The sequence below is a fragment of the Alosa alosa genome, chromosome 4, assembly GCF_017589495.1.
Source record: "Alosa alosa isolate M-15738 ecotype Scorff River chromosome 4, AALO_Geno_1.1, whole genome shotgun sequence".
Taxonomy (NCBI): Eukaryota; Metazoa; Chordata; class Actinopteri; order Clupeiformes; family Clupeidae; genus Alosa; species Alosa alosa.
In genome coordinates this window covers 5722983-5743277 of record NC_063192.1, presented here as the reverse complement: position 1 = coordinate 5743277, position 20295 = coordinate 5722983, and the positions used below count along the sequence as shown (strand labels likewise).

Below are 20295 nucleotides of genomic sequence, written 5' to 3'. Positions count from 1 at the left end.
GCCCCTGCTCAACAGAGGCTACTAGAATTTAGACGTGTTTTAGAGAAAAACAGCAGCGAGTTTTGATAAACATGCATTTCCCTCGGTGCACATAGTTGTTTCGCCAGGACGTGCTTACAGAATCCAGACCCTCATTCCGTATCATCACATGACCTTACTTGCACTGATGCTTATCTAGATGTCTGTGCTCTGCAAAAACTCTGACCATTACAGATGCTAGAACTACAGTCAGAAGAACTCACAGCACGCACTGTCGGGACACATCATATCAGATTGTTCAGGAAAAAAACATTGGTTTGCTATTTCACACTATAGTGTGTGTGTATATATATTTATTTATCACAGGTGTGTTTTGTTGACGAGATGGCTTTGATTTTTTTTTTTTTTTTTTGGGAGAGGCACAAAAATAAAATCAAGAAACGCTGGCATCCTGAGACTTGGAGATGGCATTGTTTGAGATGGCATCCATGAGTGTGTGTGTGTGTGTGTGTGTGTGTGTGTGTGTGAAGAAACGTTCCTATACTTGAGATGGCATCCATGAGTGTGTGTGTGTGTGTGTGTGTTGACTGTGTGTTGTGTGTGTGTGTGTGTGTGTGTGTGTGAAGAAACATTCCTATACTTGAGATGGCATCCATGAGACCGAACAACCACGTCTACGTAGCACCGTTAGGAGAGGATTAAAATAACTAGTCAAGCTCGTACTGAAGGATGGCTGTTGGTAACCGGAGATAAACTCTTTGAATAGACTTTCATCACATCAGGAGTATATAGCATATTTATGGCTTTGATATAATCTCTGAACACAAGACTTGCTAAATCTATAGCAGGCCTTGGAGGAGGGAATTATTTTCACAATATACATGTACAGGACAGTGCACATAATATAACATTTCACATTAATGTCATATGTCCAAATGTGTGTTTTTGTGTGCAAGTGTGTACAGTACATACTGCATACACTTGTGTGTGTGCTTGATCGAGGTCAGGAGAGATACAGTTCTTTTACCACAGTTAAGTCATGGTGTGGTTTTTATACATGACTTGCACTAGTCCACTAAGTATTTGTTTTGTTTCATGGTAAAAAAAAAGAAGATCAAATGTGATAGGCAAAGGCTGAACCTCTACTGACCAGCATCATAATTCGCATATCTAGGTGATTTTATCCTCTTCCAACCTGGGATTTATTAGAGATGGTCCTGAGGTTCTCTTGTGAGTGGCAACAAAGGAACTAATACACTAAAGTGCTTCAGTTACTAAATATGGTTAAGTCCAATTGGCATTGCTTGACCTTATGTTTATGTAGAAACGTAAATATATGAAGTCCATTAGGGTTAGCTGTTGACATTTCAGTATTTGCTGAACTTTAAACATACTGAGCATGTTGGAAGTTCCTGAAACTACAAGCCATAGTGAGCAATATGTTTAACCATTTTCTTCTATTTAAATCTGAAGCATGTCTGCATATGGCTTTGCAAATCTGTAATAACACTGAAGCAGTACCGTCCCTATATTACTGTTCACAGTTGAATTTCTTTCAAACCTGGCAGCTTCCTCAGTCTACTGGCACACGTTCTCGCCACTCTGTAGGAGTACGCAACTCTGTAAGAGTGGCTAGATCACTATAGCCATGGATGAGGCACATTGGTTGGGGCACAGGAACATCCTAAGTCTGAGTTTATTAAGAGAGAAACATTGGCAGATCTCAGACCACAAAGGATTATGGTTAACCGTTCAGTAGTTCACAGTCCAATCCACAATCTCTCGTTACATTTCAGAGGTTTGTGTGGTTCTAGTACTGCCCATCTGGAAAAAAAGTCCAGTGCAAGGAATATCCTTCCTGTGAGTACGGTGCGTAAATTAAAATATTTGTCGCTTCCTGTTGTGCGCTTTCGCTGGAGGCAGACTTGCATCCCCTTTTGAACAGAGTAGCCCACAGGAGACCCCAGCAGTTGATTTAGTGATCCCACTGTCTGCCCTAGACATCCATCAGGAGGACCTCTTTTCACCACACACATTTCACCATGATGATACCACGGGCAAAATATGATTGATATACACAACTAAAAGAGAAAAGGTTTTTGTGCCATGAGATGTTTGGAGAGAGGAAACGTCTACGCTTGCTGGACAGTCAGCGTCTCTCGCTCCCTCTCTCTGGGCCTCTAGATGTGGTCTGGAACGGTCACAAGTGCCTCCTCGGGCTCTCTGTCGATGTCCACGTTCTGGGACAGCAGTAGTAGAAAGATAGAGAGAGAGTGAAGGAAAGAAAGGATAGAGAGAGTGTGTGTGTGTGTGTGTGTGTGGGGGGGTGCAAGAGATAGAGAGAAAGGTGGGCGAGGTGAATGAAACATGAGCCAATGGCAGGTGGAGACAAAGACAGATGAAGACATACAGAGATATGATTAAAAAGATAAGAACCAACACTGTTTTCCACTCCACCCTGCACTCCACAGCTGAATCTGCCAATGCTTGGCAAAGTCCACATTGCATTTAACACACACTCCCATTTCTGATGAACATTACCATGGAAACTGCATGTACCATGCTAATGAGGACACAATAAGCACATGTAGTCAAACTGAAGCACCCACTGGGTCCACTTCTGTACAATTACAATGGTAGAACTGCTGTAAACACGCAGTCCAGATTGAACATTACATAAACACAGATGGATTTAGTTTCCTGTGCTTTGTTAATCTTTTCCATGACAATCTGCCGCTGATTTAAATACACACACAATCAAAGAGACCTGCTGTATTTATTCCCATGCAAACAAGTGTTCACAAACAAACACCCACACACACATAATCACATGCACAAAATACACACCAATGTACACAGGCTTTTTTCAATACTGATTAAAAGGATTATGGTTTCTACCTCCATCTAGTGGTCATTTGTAGTAAAGCATCCATCACCCAAAGATTACACAACTGAACGCACGAAAAGGGCCAACAGGGAAATGAGGCGGCTGATTAGAGTGCTGATTGGTCATAATTCAACATTAGCATGTTTATGAATCTGAAAAGGCAATCTGCTGGGAGTTAACCGTTAGCTGCATCTGATGGGTCAGACAACAGTAATTATTGTTGAAATGAAGCGTTAATTTCAAATGATTGTGGAATTGATTGTCCACTTCTTTCTGGACACTGCAGTACCTGCAGACTTAGACTGGTGACCCCCAGGTCCTGCAGGCGCGGGGCTCTGGTGGGGGTGGGGCTTGCCATGGGCTTGGCCCGAGTGTGGCGGTAGGGGGACACGAGGGAGCACATGGGCTCATCGCCCTGCAGGGACCAAACCTGGAGTTTAAAACGGTGACATTGGTAACAAGGGCCTCACGTACACATTTATGGCCTACTCCACAGTACTGGACTGCACAACGTTCCAGTTATATTGTGTACCTGTAAAAACTACTGTCTGAGTGAAAATTGTACCAGTGGGTACATTTAGTTGGACTATCATTAATTGACACAAGCTAACTCTAAGAAACACCTACACACAGAGACAAAATGGCTAACACCTCCCTGTACTAGGCCTACAGCTAGAAGCCACCTTCACTAAGTCTGAATTGCACAGATGATCTCCTGATGATTTTGTGCCACATTAGAATCCAATCTATAGCACAGACGGGTGTCTACTGTAGGTAGAGGCTGAGCACCAGTAGGCCTACTCTAGGCATCCAGGCATCCAAAACAGAACAGGCAGCATCCTCAAAATCCTCAGACAGAACCAGGCCTGGCGAGGGCATCATGGGATTCCTGATACCTTATTCCTCTCCGCCAGTTGCTCCATGCTCATCCAGAAAGAGAGAGAGAGAGAGAGAGAGAGAGAGAGAGAGGAGAGAGAGAGAAAGAGAGAGAGAGAGAGAGAGAGAGAGAGAGAAGAGAGAGAGAGAGAGAGAGAGAGAGAGAGAGAGAGAGAGAGAGAAAGAGAGAGAGAGTGCAAAATGCTGGGGCAGCCATATGCCATGTCAATCACAGGCCTGCACGCACGTGTCACGGAGCGAGGCTGACCAGGCCGGGCCCTTAGTCAAGGTTTCCTACCTACGAGCTCTCATCCACCCTGTCCCAGGCACTCACCGCAGGCCTGCCTCTATGGGTGTTCACAGCCTCCACGTTCAGAAACACAGACTCCACCTTACACCCTGCACCAGAGGGAGAGAGAGAGAGAGAGTTATGTCAATAAAGTGTAATAAATGGTCATAAGAATTAAGTGTATTGAATTGAATTGAATTGAATTGAATTGAATTGAATTGAATTGAATTGAGAGAGAAAGAAGCATGGGAGTGGAAAAGAAAAAAGAAAATGGAGGGAAGAGGAGAGAACTTGGGAGCTTGTCCGTTTTGAAGGAGGATAACAGAATTGAGAAAGAGAACTCAGAAACTGAGTAAGATAGAATAGGGCAGTGCTGACCATAAGCGACTGGTGTGAGCTTCAGGACTGTGTGTAGGGGACACTTCAGGTAGGGCAGCTCCTCTGTGAAGGGTAAAGAATCAGGACAGGCAAGAGATCAGGCCTGGGATAAACCTGGATTCATTTCAATGGAAAAAATGCTGCATCCTCCTACTGTCTCCTTATTACAGTGCAAACACTATATACCCCTCTCACATACATGCCTACTACACATTACTATACCTAAGCTCAAATACATAATTCTAAAACTAATAATTCCGGTCCTTGATTGTGATTGGCTGAGTCACGTTCGATGCCGTTTTAAAATGCAGCATAAACATGACCGCATTTCGTTCTATATTACTGTGCTTCCATAACTTGATACAAAAGTTAAAGTAGCTGTGTCTCGATGTTGCTTGGCAACCATTCAGATAGAGGAAATATATTTCTTGGCGGAAGAGTAATTATCTATGAATAAATCGGTTCCATTTCTAGTTGCCGTGCCTTTACTTTGTGAAACTTTGCCAGGTATTTATAGCAACAGTTTTAGAAAAACAATAAGCCACTTGAGTCCATAGGTTACACTGATTCTACAACAGCTAAGCTAGCGCATCGTGCCTAATAACGCCCCTTAGCTGTTGTAGAATCAGTGTAACCTACGGCCTCTCGGGGCTTATTGCTTAAATTTGATCTAGTGTACTAATGTTACAAGTACATTTTAATTAAATAACAATGTTCATATTAGCCAAGGGTTATATCATGTACCCAAAAGGCTTTACTGCTTGGAGTGTGTTTAATTCTCACCTGCACTCTTATCGAGGAAGTAAGCGAGCAGGCAGCGCATGACGGCCTGATGGCAGGTCACCAGCACGTTCTCCTGCCGCTCCAGCTCCATGATGACCGGCTCCAGCCGTTGCACCAAGTCCTCATATGACTGGACACAAGCACAGCCACACTCAAACATGGGGCCAGAGACAGGGGCAGCCAGCACACAGACAAGGGTGGGCTTCAATCAGTACTGTTGATTTCAACTTTGAGTGTTGAACCAAACTGATGACTTCGTAAGACAAGAAAAGGCAGCATTGTGTTGCCCTGTACTGTGGCCAAGTTTTACGCCCCCAACCCATGTTCACCCTAGAATAACCATTTATTAACAAAACTCTGAGTCTATTATTGATTTTTATAATGATTCAACATTATGGGAAGGTATCGTTAATTTCCCACCGATGAATCAGTCTTCATGTTTACTAACTATACACCCACAAAAGTCACCTCCAAAATGTGTCCCTTATGCTATTTTTAAAATTCTTGACAGCAAAAACTCTAAAACAAAGACAGCTGAAATCTACATCCACTCTAGCACACTCTGTTCCTGTCTCACTCCACCGATATGAGCCAAGTGTGTTGGGATGATTCTGTAATTACAGCCTGGCCGGTGTGACCCTCCTCACCTCTCCCTTGGGGTAGCGGTAGCGGTACTTGTCCTGGTCCCTCAGGGCAAATTCCTCGGGGTAGTTCGCCTGGATCTCCTCATAGGTCAGCTCCTCACACACGCCCTGTAATCACAACAGATGGGCACATGGCTGATGACGACGATGAGGAAGAAAACCACACCAGTACTGTCCTTGAGTACTGGTGTACTGTACTGGTGAGAGTCAAATGGAACAATTGTCTGATGGAAGCATTAACTAAGTGTTCAAGGGATTTATCTCGTGCACACATTCCTGATTTCAGAGTTTGTTTGTGCTATGCATAGCATAACACATTGATTGGTTTTGTTTGTTTTTTTTACATTAGTTGTCGACTGAATATACTGACATAACATCTTAGCCTAAATATAGCACAGAGATACATCTTCATCTAATCTGACTTCATCTAATCTGATTAACATGTCCCTTCACAAGACATTCATGGATTTCTACATTCATGGCTTTCTTTTTTCTCTAACTTTATCCATGCTAGTAACTGACATGAACTAAACTTGATTTGAATCTCACCGCATCTATTTCATTGAGCGCTTTCCACTGCTCATAGGGAACACCCAGGGCCTCTGCTGTCTGGATGGTGCGTTTCATGTGACTCGTCCAAACCTTCAGGTCTGGGATGTTCTGACTTTTGATATACCTCCCAAGGGCAGCAGCAAACTGAGGAGGGAGAGACACAGAGCTCACTAGGACGGACCACACATATACTCAGTCAGCCAGTGCAGCCACTGTAAAAAGCATGAACAGCAAAGGGGGACCATGTCCTTCTGTTGGGTAGAAATGAAGCCAACGTTAGTGAAAATGAAAAGGTGTCTCCAACTGGACTGAAATGCACAGTCAGTGTATTTTTGGAGCATGTGTAGCCAAGTGCATGTGTGGATCCATTTGCTGTTCATCATACTGTTCCTTTCCGGTGCCTCACGTATGATATGTGCGTAAAATGCCCATGCCTTTTATAGTCATGGAATGACAAACAACATGAAAATGGCCACAACCAAGCTGTCAGACACAAATGGCAGAGGTAGTTACAAAAACAAAAACCCTCTAGGATAATAGATATTCAGATGAATGAAAGCTCATTTGGACACAGTCACGGAGAATGGTGGAGGTGGTTACCACTCATCACCATCTTAACCCGCTGCTCAAACTCACCTTGCTACCATTCCGAGACAGCCCCGAGTCCCCACCAATCCGGCCCAGGAGGTTGAGCTCGCTCTCACCGTGGCGACACAAGTAGATGGTGCGCGGTGTGACGTGGATGTTCATAAGGTAGTACACAATCCGGCTCTGGATGTGGTCCTGCACCCGGTTGACCAGGTACCGAGATCCCACGTTAAAGATCTTTATATAGGACAGGTGACTGATGATGGCAATGGCAGAGAGAGAGAAGGAGAGAGAAAGAGAGATTAGATGTGCTTTTGAGGGAAATGTATGCATTTGTTATGCAATCAAGAGCATGCTCCAGTCAAGAAGTCAACCACTGCAAGTAAAAAATGCTTCTTTAAAGTTTGTAAAAAAAACCTAATCACTGACAAACACTTCTGCATTGGAAAGAAAATACATTTTGAAAAAGGCTCTCTCTACATTATGGGGCTGGTTTCACGACCATCATTGTTGCCATGATGCTGTCTGTATTGTTTCTGTCACCTGTCTTTGTCGTCGTCCAGGGGGACGTAGGTGACTTTGTAGCACTCGATCCTCTTCAGGAAGTCAGCCACTGCCTCCTCCTTGTCACAATCGGTGTAATCTGGGCTGCTGAGCTTCACTTGCTGTGAAACAGTGAACAGACCATGCACCTTTTAAGGACCTGTGTATATCATGATATCAAAAAGTGACTATTGCAGTGAAAATACCAGAGACCTTTTAAGAGCCTGTGTATATCGAGTAATGCATAATAACAAGGAGTTCAGAAAACATAACATACCAAATATTAGGTATAGTCAAGTGCAAATCCACATAAACCACAGCCATTAAAAAGTCTGAGGCCCTGACCTGGGCTGTTTGGAGCAGCACAGAGCTGTACCTGAAGACACTGCCTGCTGAGTCAAATGGCAATCATTTTGCCTGTGTCAGGAGCTAGGAACAACAGTGGCACCCAGTGCATATACCCTTGCATGCACATAAGAAAGACAGTTTTTGCAGCTTTCCTAAATATTATGTAAACCCAAATAGCATTTTCCTCAGGCATATGAAAGCATTTCATACTTGGATCTCTCCCACAAAACGGCACTTTCTTAGTCATGGATGTCAGATATAATTTGTTTATATCAACATATTTAATCAAATATAAGCTGTTTTCTGAAAGTTTTCTGAGGTATGTGCAGGACTGTTTCAAGAGTCATTTCTGTACCTTGATGTTCTCAGCGATGATTTCAGGATCATCACAAATAGACTCTATGAAGAAGACCTATAAAAAAATAGAGGAGCATTTTACCTTCAGCACTTGGCACTCATACTTCCCTACCTCGATTGCACTTTAGTTATGCAATGGTTACACATCAATGACCGCATTAATATTTGACTGTCCTGTGTCTGAGTCTGCTTGCTTAGAGGACTGGGAGTGGGAACAGTTAGCATTCCCTTCATACAACACAGCTGATTATCATTCAGGTGAAGTAATTTCACTGTATATGTGTACTGTGTACATTTGATTCATTTTGAACATGCACATATGCACATACCACAGTGTGTCTTGAATAACTAAACCACTTCACCTTGTACCCATTGTCTTTGGCATAGCTGAGAATGACCTCCCTTCTTTCCCGAGTGGTGTTGGTGGCATCAAACACCTGATTCAACAAACACCACAAATCAACTTCGTAGAAACATTGAGAAGCTTAATTTAAAGGTATTTCTTTAAAGGATGTGGAAATGAGTATGGCTTAATGCTACTTGAGCCTAAATGTGATGTTATCTATGATATGTTGACCATAGTGATAAGATTAGATATCTGCCACGTTGTGCAAAGCCAACTGAGATAAACCAATTTGAGCCATTATTGACTCTATATGCGCGTGTGTGTGTGTGTGTGTGTGTGTGTGTGTGTGCTTGTTTGTGTACATGTGCAAATGGCAGTTCTACTTACCGCCACCTGTCCATGCTCCAGCATGAAATAAGTCCCAACATCCTTCAGAGCAGAAAGAGCACATGCTCTAAAGACACACACACATAGGAGAGAGAGAGAGAGAGAGAGAGAGAGAGAGAGAGAGAGAGAGAGGAATTACCTTTATGAGACAACAAAATGACCACCACAGATGAAGGAGAAGTGAAGTGGTCTTTGTTTATACACAATAGAGACCCACAGCTGATATCCAGAAGCCTTCCTTACCTGCGAATCTTCATGGCCTCTTCATTGTCAGGACGGAAAAACTCAAAGTTTTTGTAAGTTCGTACTGCATCCCTCCGATACTGACCCACATTGAACACTGAGGACATTAAGCATTACATGAGCGACATTACGTCAGATGACACCGGAAACGAAGAGCTTATCGAAACACACACTTAATTGTAACACAGCCAACATGGATAATTGATATGCTAGTCAAGTTCGGCCCCAATACCTCTGAAGTTAATGTTCTCAACAACACTCCCTGATTCCTGTTTTTTAAAACAACTCCCTTGCCGGCAAAGATTTGCTAGCAACTATATTGTCTTTTATGTGGTGTGTGCATGTGTGTGTTTGTTGGAACACTGGTAAACATCCATGTTATCTCTCTTTCAAGATGAAAAGCCATTGCCAAGAAATTTGGTATGTGTATGTGTTCGTAATATGTGGCTTAAAACATAATAGCTTTAAGGAACAACAGGCTGCGGGTTTCTGATCTACTGCAAAGCTATTTGTGCCACCCATTGATTTTGACTTTGTTTGAGCACCTGAAGATGGCAGCTGGCCAAAACATTGTGTATTAAAGTTGGGGTAGAACATTTAAGAGTGTTCAACTTTCTATTTTAGTTTGGCATGCTTTTTGTTTCCAGCACCTATGTGTGTGGGCCTGTGCGTGCTATCAACATTCTTCTTCCGATCACCTTACCCTTGGTGGGGACCCCTATCCAGTTGAGGTAGCGTGTGAGCTTCTTGGAGATGTAGGTCTTCCCTCTGGCAGGAAGACCCACCATCACGATCATAGTGGGCGAGTTTGTGAACTGCGGCACCGAGGCTGTCACACACACACACACACACAGAGCATAGTCATGACCCACTGTTCCCAAAACACCCACACACACAATGATGAATGTCATTACTCAGACACATGTTTTATCATTGCATAAATATTCCCATGGTCATATGTCATTATGTCATGTCGTATGACCTTTCGAGATGTACCATGTGGACAGTACATGTCCAAGGACCTATCAGTACAAAAGGGCACTTGAATCTGTAGTTGACCATGGGGTCAATCACCTTTAGGGGGGCTCATTATCAGCTAGCAATCTGTGCATAAGGCCAGTAGCACTGATCACCCCACCATACGCAAAAAAAGAAAAGAGAGAGTGTGTGAGACAGAGAGAGAGAGTGAGATTAGATTGTACTTTTGAGGCAAATGTACGCATTTGAGAGAGAGAGATGCAGCTCTAATATTACTGTGTAGCCTCCGTTGGCACATGTGCCTACACTTCACCAAGACCAACCTGAACAACCTGCTCTGTTTGCTATTCACCATAAAGCCACAAAATCTGATGTAAGAGCATCTTCTAATTGCCATACATGCCAGTACAACAACAGTGACTACAAAAAGGCATCCATGATTAATGAAGTATGACTGGCAGCACTCAGCATGATTACATCCCTAATCAGAGTGACAGATGACAGAATAAGATTAAATGATGGGGTGAAAGGTAAAGAAAGAAAGAGAGAGCAAGAGAGAGATGGAGAGAAAGAGAAAGAGTGAGAGACATGGGAAGGAAAGAACTGAAGAAAGGAGAGGAGTCTCTCTCGCTTTCCCCTACGGCGTGAAACTTACACCCCCTCCGGCGGTTCAGCTTGCTGCTCATCCAAGGCACCCATATCTTCTGCAGCGGATTCTGTGTCAGCTCTGTGTGTTTGAGGGACATCTTTCCCTGGGCAATGTGCGTCCTAACAAGCGCGCGCGTGTGTGTGTGTCCACACGGCCGTTACTCACAGTAAGACTGGGTGAGCGAGTGTCGTATGGTGCCTCAGGTCAGTGGTATGAAAAGAGGAATGTGATGGCTTGTTGGAATCTGTCTAAAAAAAAGCCACTGATGTCTCAGTCACCTGAGCACTAAAGGAGAGAATCTGATTGGCTGACAGGAGCCGGGGCAGGACTTTCTACACCTGCTCACTGTTCAGCCTATGCTTCACAGACCGTACACTAGCACCTGTGATGACAGGACCTATTTCCATTCACTTGATTGTAGGGATCGACCGATATTAATTATTACCAAAACAGGAGGCCGATTACCGATATGTAAAACCGATATGTCAGTTGTCAAAAAGGGGGGTAGATAGTACCTCCTTACCTTCGAGAAATAGCTCCGTAGGCTACAGCTGAAGCCCAGTCTGCCTCAGTGAGAATCCTAAACTTTGTCTGTGTTCAGTCTTCGATCCTGATTGGCTGCATTCGTGCTAACGAACAAATCAGACGGTGTAGTGGGCGGGACAATGCTCTTGACCACAGAGTAGCAAATTCAGGGAGTGAGAGACGCTTTACAGACAAAGTAGCGCGTTTCATTCTTTATCTATTTCAATATCGGCTTATCGGTGGAAAAAATGACCGATACCAATTATTATAAAAAGGCTAAATATCGGCCCTAATAATCGGCCAGGCCGATAATTGGTCGACTTGATTGTTTGAAGGTGTCTGTTAAATACAGCTAGGATATAACTATGACTGAGGTAGGAATTATGACTATGATGTGAATACAACATTGTAATGAATTGGATTCTGTTTGTGATATCTTGAAAGTTGCGCCAAAATATGTGTGGATTTTGGTTTAATGAATCAAAATGACTTTTCTGTCTACTGCCAGAATACCCCACTTTTACCATTTCATAACAACAAAATCATTTATTTGGCAAATCAAATGCCCTAAACTGATCAAGTAGTTGGTTGAGCATGATCCATTTTGGACTTTATTTGTTCATGTATGTCAACCACATGGCATACTATGAGTGAAGACACAAACAAATACTCTCGTCTCACTTAGTCATGTACTCAAGACCGTACCTCATGAAAACAATTACTCTTACCTAACCACGAATATAACCATGACACAGAGAACTCTAACCCATTGCCATTATAATGCTCTCTTTGGTTGGCTCCTGCAGACAACACCTCTCTCTGACACACAATATACTTCACTGCCAGCACCACGAGGGGGCAGGAAAACATTCATACTCGGCATGACTACTGTCATAGCTGTTCATCGCCCTGTCCACCAGAGGTGTCAGGTGCGTGTGCTATGACTCAGCTTTGATCTTCTTTTATCTTTGAACAACACAACAACACTCTGACCCTGGTTGAATCACGTACCAACACAAACACAGGAAGCATTTTACAGGTCATGGGCATAGACTGTCTTTGAGAAGATTATAGCCCATCTATGACCTATTTATGACCTTATGCTTATGTTGATGTCTTTCTATTCCTGTTCAAGGTGGAGTTACACATGTTGGCCATTCACACTTTCAAGCTGTTGAGTTGTAACGCAGGCCCCTAGGGTCAAAGGTTGAATAATTACACACTAACGAGATTAAACAGCATTAGATAGTGCACGTTCCACACACTAACTAAGCGGCCAGACTAATCTCATTGTGTTGTTTGAGAAAACAGTGCCAGATTGCAGACAGCCTACATGACGCTTGCAGCATAGACACAGCTGCCCTGTCCTGTTCGACAGGGGCAAGTTATTCACGACTGTCCCGTTGATAATATTGTGACTGATAATCAGCACAACAAATGCATGTGAAGGGTTCAGATGCAAAAGCCTCTAAATGCCACCTACGTCAAAAATGAGATAAAGATGGTGAGTGAATGCTCTCCTCACATAGTATACGTTAATCAAATAATTTAACTTCAAAACACACCAAATAACACTCTCTTCCTGGTCTGAAATATCGATTTCTATGCAAAAACCTATAGGAACCGGATTTTAAATGCTCATTTAAAAGAAATGTGGTCAGACGGATTTAGAGGGTTTTGCATCTGAACTCTTCATGTATATAATAGTAGATAATGAATATTGAATACTGGTGGTACAAGTTATACACTTTGTCAGCCTTGGCAAATGCTGTTGAAAACACAGCTTCGGTCCGTTGAGCTACAGCACAGGTTCCCAACCTTCTTTGGTAAGTGACCCTATTTTGATGTCACAAAACATTGGCGACCCCAATCATTCACAACATCTCTGTTGTAACACCCAGTCGAGAGTGGTACTTTGATTTTCTCCAAATGCATAGCAAGCTAATTCGTTTGGCTATCTTTGAGCTTCTGGTTGTTTTGCTACTTTGTTTGGAATGTTAAACAAGCATGATTACGTCAAACAAACATCTCATGCGGGCTGTCAACGTTTATTTTTACGTAGCCAGATTGTAATTAAGGATCCAATTAGTTACTTAACTTTAATGTATGTATATTTTAATGTAATGTACTGGTCAATTGTATGATACCCAGTATCTCAGGCAGCACCATTTGAATTTCAGGCCCAAGGTTGGGAAACGATGAGCTACAGGAACATATGCAGCTTTGTGGTGATTGACTGCCTGTCTGACTGACTCCCTACACTGGTATTTAAAGGGCTCTTGGCCCGGGGAAGCTGGACGCTACCTAAACTCTTCCAACTAAACGATTCTGCAGCCTCTCTTGATCCATGTCGCCCCCTATCCAAATGTGGCCCCGGGCATGGCACCCTTACAGACGTTTATTCTGGCACACCCCTGGCCCAGGTCTGGCGCACATCCATGCCCGGCAGAGACAGCTGATCCTTGGGCCAGCAGAGGGAGAAGTCCCCTGTAAAGTGACACCTTCCACCCAACCAGTCCAGTCCTGAAGAGAGTGGACACTGGGCCTACTTCGCGATTAGGTGTAAGGGGACTTAGGGTTATGCAATTTCCCCCCATGGCAGTTCATGGGAATGTTCTCTTCCATGGCCAATTACAACCGAGGCTCGCCATCATTAGCTCAGCAAAACCACATGCCAAACAGTAAGAGTTTATTATAGCTGCAGTGGTTCTCATCTTAATATCAGTTACTGAGTTCAGATAACTAATGAAACAATGATACACCAGATGCTCTGCAACAAAGATGTCTGCTTGAGATTTGTGTATGTCTGATTAGGTAACATTTGAATGTTCAAGCAGTCTTAAGTATCTTCATCATACATTCTCCTTAACAAGCAGCCATGTGGTCATTTAACATGCTTCAGGCATACCAACAACACATTATATGATGGGCCTACTTCCTGGTCAAACTCTCCTATGCAATAACATTGTGCTCCAAGGTCCGAAAGGATGTATTATTACCTGAAAACAGAGATACAGTTTTGACCTGAATCATGCATTATATATTGCACACTGGAGTTGACTAAAAACCTCAAAAATATGTGTCACCTCACCTGTGCTCTCGCACCGCATACGTTTTCGAACTTGCCGTTTAATAGGCGTTTGAGCCATTGTTGCAGAGCTACAGTTACTGTAGGGCTGTGTAATGTCCTTAATAATCTGGTCCCCTCGCAGATGCAAACACCACTGCCTTGTTACGATATTCCAGATGGTTGTTGCAGAGTCCCTCTTTCCCGATCCAGAATCACGGGGCCCCGCCTCCCAGACCCTTGACGTAGGGATATTTGATCCGAACGTTTCTGTCTTGAGTCCTTAACTGCTGTCCAGGCCTCGAGTTATTACAAGATAAGGCTATGCTAGAGTCCTGAGGCAGGGACAGGGACTGTGAGCCAAGCTGTAGGACAGACATTCAGGAGATGCATTCTCTCTTCCCCAAATGCAATTCCACCTCTAGTGGTCGACCCTTGATAACTTTAAAACCGAAAGCCTTTGTTTGGTGGCAGGAAATAATAACTGGCACTGAAGTACTTTCTCTTCCAAACTGTCGCAAGGAGACAGAAAGACGCATTGGCAGGTTTTGGATCGGGGTGGTTACTTGCCTTGTTGCGCGAAGCACATGTGCCTGCTATGTAACACTGCATCTCCGTCCGCAGTCAGATGCATGCGGTCACTCAAATGTATATGGTCGAAGTGGTTTCCTGACTGATAACCCCACGACTACTACAGGTATTTTATTTTCTGCTCAAGGCAACAACATTGAAACGAACCTATAGTCAAGTGCATATAGATTTCAGTTTTGGAACATAATAAGGGGCTATGGAAAGTTGTGCATTTAACTGTAGGTTTTGAACGAAAACATTCACGATCTTAAATAATTTACCAACAAGCACTGCTTGTAGTGATTACGTAATTCCGCTGTTTTTAAAATGTAGCGCGTCACGCTCATGCCAATTGGTGGAGACTGAAACTCGAGCTCTTATTCTCGCCTTATTCTGTCAATAATGATTACTCACCATGTGGACGTTGGAAACGCGGCACTCGTTCACCGATACAGGGGGGCTCGGCCATTGCTTGCGTAATAAGCGTTACGTTCATATTCCAAGCAAAGGAGTTTATTTATGGCGCGTCGTTAGCGGGTACGTGGCGTACTCCTCAGCAGGCTGTTGCCGCCCGTGCCGGGTGTGAAATGCTGTCTCACAGCCTCGTTGCTATGTTTTCTCGATTGTAGACCTTGGATTACTCCTGGCAGACCCGTCCGGCGATTGTAGTTCACACTGTGGCCCTTTAGTGCATCAACCCCACAAGGGCAGTATCGCGTGTAGCCACATAAGAGTAGCCTACACCAGTGTTTACCACATTAATGAACCATCAAACACGATGGCGTTCTTGTGAATTACAAAATACTCGAATAGTGCAGGTCCATTCACTGGCTGCAAGAGGCTATTTTGATCAAGACTGAAGCGTAGCCACAGTATCCCCGCCCCTTTCCACGCTCCAAACAATCGTAGATGCTGATCCTTATATTTGGAGCCTATGGTTGGTGCAGGGCTTTCTGCGCCAAAGACCATGTCCACTCAGCACCCAAATTCACATTTTTAAAAGGTCGTCACCCTGTGCCCGAGATTAAGGCCTACATTTCATAGCATACATATAGGCACTGTATGGTAGTTATCTATGCGTGAACAGATTAGTTTAGCATGACAAAAGACAGGATAGGCGTGTCTGTTGAGAGTGAGAATTGTGAGAATTATCTACGGATCAAAGGTTACAGGGACCTTTAGCCAGGGAGCTTTGAACATTCTTACAAAATATTCCGTTCTGCAAGAATTTAAGGTTCTAAAATGCCAAGTTGAATTTGTTGAACCCAGAGCCATATAGATAGATATAAGGCTCTGGTTGAACCCAGATATTCTTTGGAACGTTCAAGTAACCTACCTTCTGAAGGTGATTTTGTTTATACCTACCTATCAGTCTGACCTACAAACCTGGGAGTGTTCCTATGTTTCCACAGCCCTATGTTCCCAGACCCTAACCCTAACCTAGAAATGTGGGACTATAGGGCTGTGGGAACATAGGGCTGACCCATGGCCCTACCCCTTGAAGTCAGACTAAAGAGCAAGTGCAGTTTGCACAGTGTGAAAGCTCAGTTTACCTGTCATAAGTCACAACCTGTCACTGATAAAGCAAATAATTTAAGAGCTTCCTTCCTGGTACTAGAACCTGAAAGGCAACAGCTTAACTCAACCAACAGGCTGGACCAGCTCAACAAAGAGGCCAAGGATGGATTGATTGGATATGTGGGGTGAAGTCTTATCCTCTCTTAGAAACATTTTAGATTTGGAATTTCAAAATTATGTAATACCCAGGTCTAAATGAAACGATAGATAGTATACCTTTTTTAGAAAGTTAACGTGTCTCATTGAAGCTGCATGATGACTAGGTTGTGTTCAGTGCATACCACTCGTCTCCAATGATGCCTATGTAGCTACTGTCTGTAGTGTAGGCTATACAAAACATTTAATCAGTGTCCTCGAGCTAGGAGTTCCCACAACAGTGATAGGTTGCATTATAGAGGTTAATCATTGTTCAGATGGTCTCTGCAGGGAAAAATACTCACTCAGAAAAGTAGGCTATAGAATCAGAGATTACAGCAATGATTGTAAAAGGTGTGGACAGCATGGTGTGAAATATATCTAAATGAGAAGTGCCATTTGTTTAAATTGCAGCAAGAAGTTGCTGTTTACAGTCATTGATGTATGGACATGAATTTCTGAAGCTTGGTTCTCCTTCTAGAGCTAATAAGAGCTGGGCACTAATGCCTTTCTTTTACCAGGAAGTCCCTTTGAAATGGAAAATAATCTGTGTTATAGAATATTGACACCTTGGTATTTTAATAGAAACCTGTTTGATCAGATGATGGAGATGAATAACAAACATCCAAGGTATAGTCCTTGATTCTAGCCATGTGCTTTCTCCTTCTTTTTTTTTTTTTTTTTTGGGGGCAACCAGACAATCAGTCCTTCAGGGGCCCAAAAGAGAGTTCAAGTTCAAGTATTAACAACCTATTGCGAAACAAAATACTAATTGCAGGCTGCATCTTTAACACCTGACTATGGCTTCCCTCCCTCTGGAGGACGTGCAGAAAGCTGTGCCAAGATCAGCCAGGACACCAATAGGGTAGTATGACATCTTGATCGAACAGAGGGCTGTACAAAGCAAGGTTACTGGCTTATCCCAGTAACTTCAGGGGTAATAACTGATGTCTTAAAGAACACTGGATTGAGCATCTATAGTTTCAAAAGTGGCATGTTTATTTGAGAACAGTGGAAACTCCTGAACTTTTCTGGACGAACCATGGTAACCTCGTTTTGAAACCCAGCCTCCTGGTAATAGTGATACAAACTATTAACACCCGGAACACTGAAATGCCGTGGATCGGATTCCATTTATTTCAATTACGTTCGCATAGCACCAGTTTCTCTCAGAATTTACAGAGCCCAGAGTCTGAACCCCCTAGACCCAGCATTAAAGTGACAGGGGCAAGTGGAAAAAACCTTGAGCAGAATTAGCTTGCGTAGCTCAGAAGCACAGGTGAGAACCAGAAATACAAGTTCCAGGACACAGGTTCGGTCAGGGCCATTACGATGGTCATTTTCAGACAAGACACTCTGATCTCTGACTCACAGGAACCTGCTTATAAGACAACGGGGTCTTAGTATCTAGGGATCAATAAAGTATCTATCGATCTCTGTTCCCCTGGAAAAGAGAGAGTATCAGTGTTTGTAATACAATATATAAAAATATACTAAAATAAAAATTACAAAAATACAAATTATACACTTAATCTAAATCAATTCTAAAAACAGTATCCACATAGTGGTGATTAATAAATCAGAGGCGCTTGCAATGACTGAGGCAGGGACTGAGCCTGTGATTCTCTGTGCATAGTAAGGTATGGTAAGGTGCTCTAAGGTGCTCTGTGTGAATGAGTGTCATGGTGGTAGTGCAATGGTGATGGTGATTACTCATTTGGTAGTGCAAATGAGTAAGTCAACAGTGCAACAATGCAGAAATAAAGTAAAGTAAAGTCTATATATCTATATATTTAACTATTTAAGAAAATGTATAAGTGTGGCCACAGTTGGCTGTGGCATGGAGGGGGGGGGGGGTTATGCATATGTGCTGATGTGCTAATATAGCACGCAAACAGTGAGGCATAAAGACAGTGGTACAAGTGGCTAGTGGACAGACAGTACCAAACATGGAGGGGGTGAAGAGGCAGACAGACTATGCAGAGAAGTCTATCTCTCCTCTTCCCTTAAGTGAGGCATTGAACAGTTCAATGGCCCTGGGGACAAATGACTTTCTCAGTCTGTCAGTTGTGCAAGGCAGTGAGCGAAGTCTCCAGCTGATCAGGCTCTTCTGCTTAACAATAGTGCTGTGGAGTGGGTGACCCTCATTGTCCAAGATGTTGATCAGTTTGTTCAGGGTCCTTTTGTCAGATAGTGAAGTGATGCACTCCAGTTCAGCTCCAACTACAGAGCCAGCTTTCCTTACCAGCCTGTCAATTCGCCCCACATCCTTCTTCCTTGTGCTTCCTCCCCAGCATACTACTGCATAGAAGAGGTCGCTGGCAACAACAGAGTGGTAGAACATCCTGAGGAGCTTACTGCACACATTGAAGGACCGCAGCCTCCTCAGGAAGTACAGCCTGCTCTGCCCTTTCTTGTAGAGTGCGTCAGTGTTGGCTGACCAGTCCAGTTTATTGTCCAGGTGGAGACCCAGATACTTGTAGGTGCTAACCACCTCCACATTGACCCCATCAATGTGGACTGGTAGCAGAGTGGGCTTAGACCTGCGGAAATCCACCACCATCTCCTTGGTCTTTGAAGTGTTAAGTTGAAGATGATTGAGTTTGCACCATTGCACAAAGTCCTCCACCAGGCTCCTGTACTCCTCCTCCTGCCCGTTCCTGATACACACCACAATTGCAGTATCATCAGAAAACTTCTGCATGTGGCATGACTCGGTGTTGTAGCAGAAGTCAGATGTGTACAGGGTGAACAGGACTGGAGAGAGCACAGTTCCCTGTGGCGCTCCGGTGCTGCAGATCACAGTGTCAGAGAGACAGTTCTTCAGTCTGACGAACTGTGGTTGCTCGGTCAGGTAATCTGTAATCCAGGTCAGTGCGAGATCCATTAGCTTCCTCTAGCTCAGAGGTTCCCAAACTTTTTTACCCGCGTACCACCACCTACATCCCGACTCGGCTCCCGTATCCCCACTATCCGACACATAAAAACGTAACGTATTCTATTGATGCATTCCAAGCATCATGTTTAATTAGCCGCCCTACATGATAACAAATAAAATGAAAATGTGCAACTGGTCTATGAGCTCTCACACTAAAAAACATTGTGGAGAACCACACTATGAAACACAGAGAACATGGGTTTAAGATTAAAAAAATTAAAAAAAAAAAAAAATCATTTTTGACAACTTCCGAAAGCTTGCACACCACCGGTGGTACACGTACCAGTTTGGGAATCCCTGCTCTAGCTCATTCTCTCTGGTCTAGCTACTGTTTTCAGTAGGTACAGGAGAATGAATATGAAAGGACAGAGGTTAGGGTCACACCACTCAATTCTCATGTCTTAATACTCAATGCTGTTTTTGTTGTGTGGCTGTTCCCATTGGTTCATCAGGCTCCTACTCCACTGCAGAGTGGTGACCGTCCTAGACTGACCTACATGTGAAAAGCAACAAAAGAACACACGTACAGCACAGAACTAGATTGACTGACTCTCTACCTTCGTAGCACTCTGATCACTCATTTTCATCGAGTGATGCTTTAACCCAGATCAAAGCCTGCTCCCAACTTCTCTGGTACTCCAATGAAATGTTCGGA

At 43.5% G+C, this 20295-nt stretch overlaps 1 protein-coding gene across 9 annotated transcripts; it reads right to left on the bottom strand.

The window, feature by feature from the left end:
- Window positions 1-1645: 1645 nt before the first annotated feature.
- On the bottom strand, window positions 1646-15878 carry LOC125293249 (6-phosphofructo-2-kinase/fructose-2,6-bisphosphatase-like). 9 transcript variants are annotated; one of them, XM_048241066.1, is made up of 15 exons: window positions 10834-11055; window positions 9904-10029; window positions 9201-9297; window positions 8958-9024; window positions 8554-8661; window positions 8223-8279; window positions 7520-7641; window positions 7025-7232; window positions 6386-6532; window positions 5840-5944; window positions 5193-5322; window positions 4410-4472; window positions 4077-4141; window positions 3156-3281; window positions 1646-2219 (listed from the first exon to the last, which is right to left on the bottom strand). In XM_048241066.1, exons 1-15 carry the CDS (start codon window positions 10922-10924, stop codon window positions 2160-2162), a joined length of 1572 nt encoding a protein of 523 aa, XP_048097023.1. In that variant the 5' UTR covers window positions 10925-11055; the 3' UTR covers window positions 1646-2159. The 9 variants fall into 9 exon arrangements, with proteins under 9 accessions (XP_048097023.1, XP_048097022.1, XP_048097025.1 ...); XM_048241065.1 differs by lacking the exon at window positions 10834-11055 and adding an exon at window positions 15404-15878 and having other exon boundaries at window positions 1646-3281; XM_048241068.1 differs by lacking the exon at window positions 10834-11055 and adding an exon at window positions 14444-14671 and having other exon boundaries at window positions 1646-3281.
- Window positions 15879-20295: the final 4417 nt, after the last annotated feature.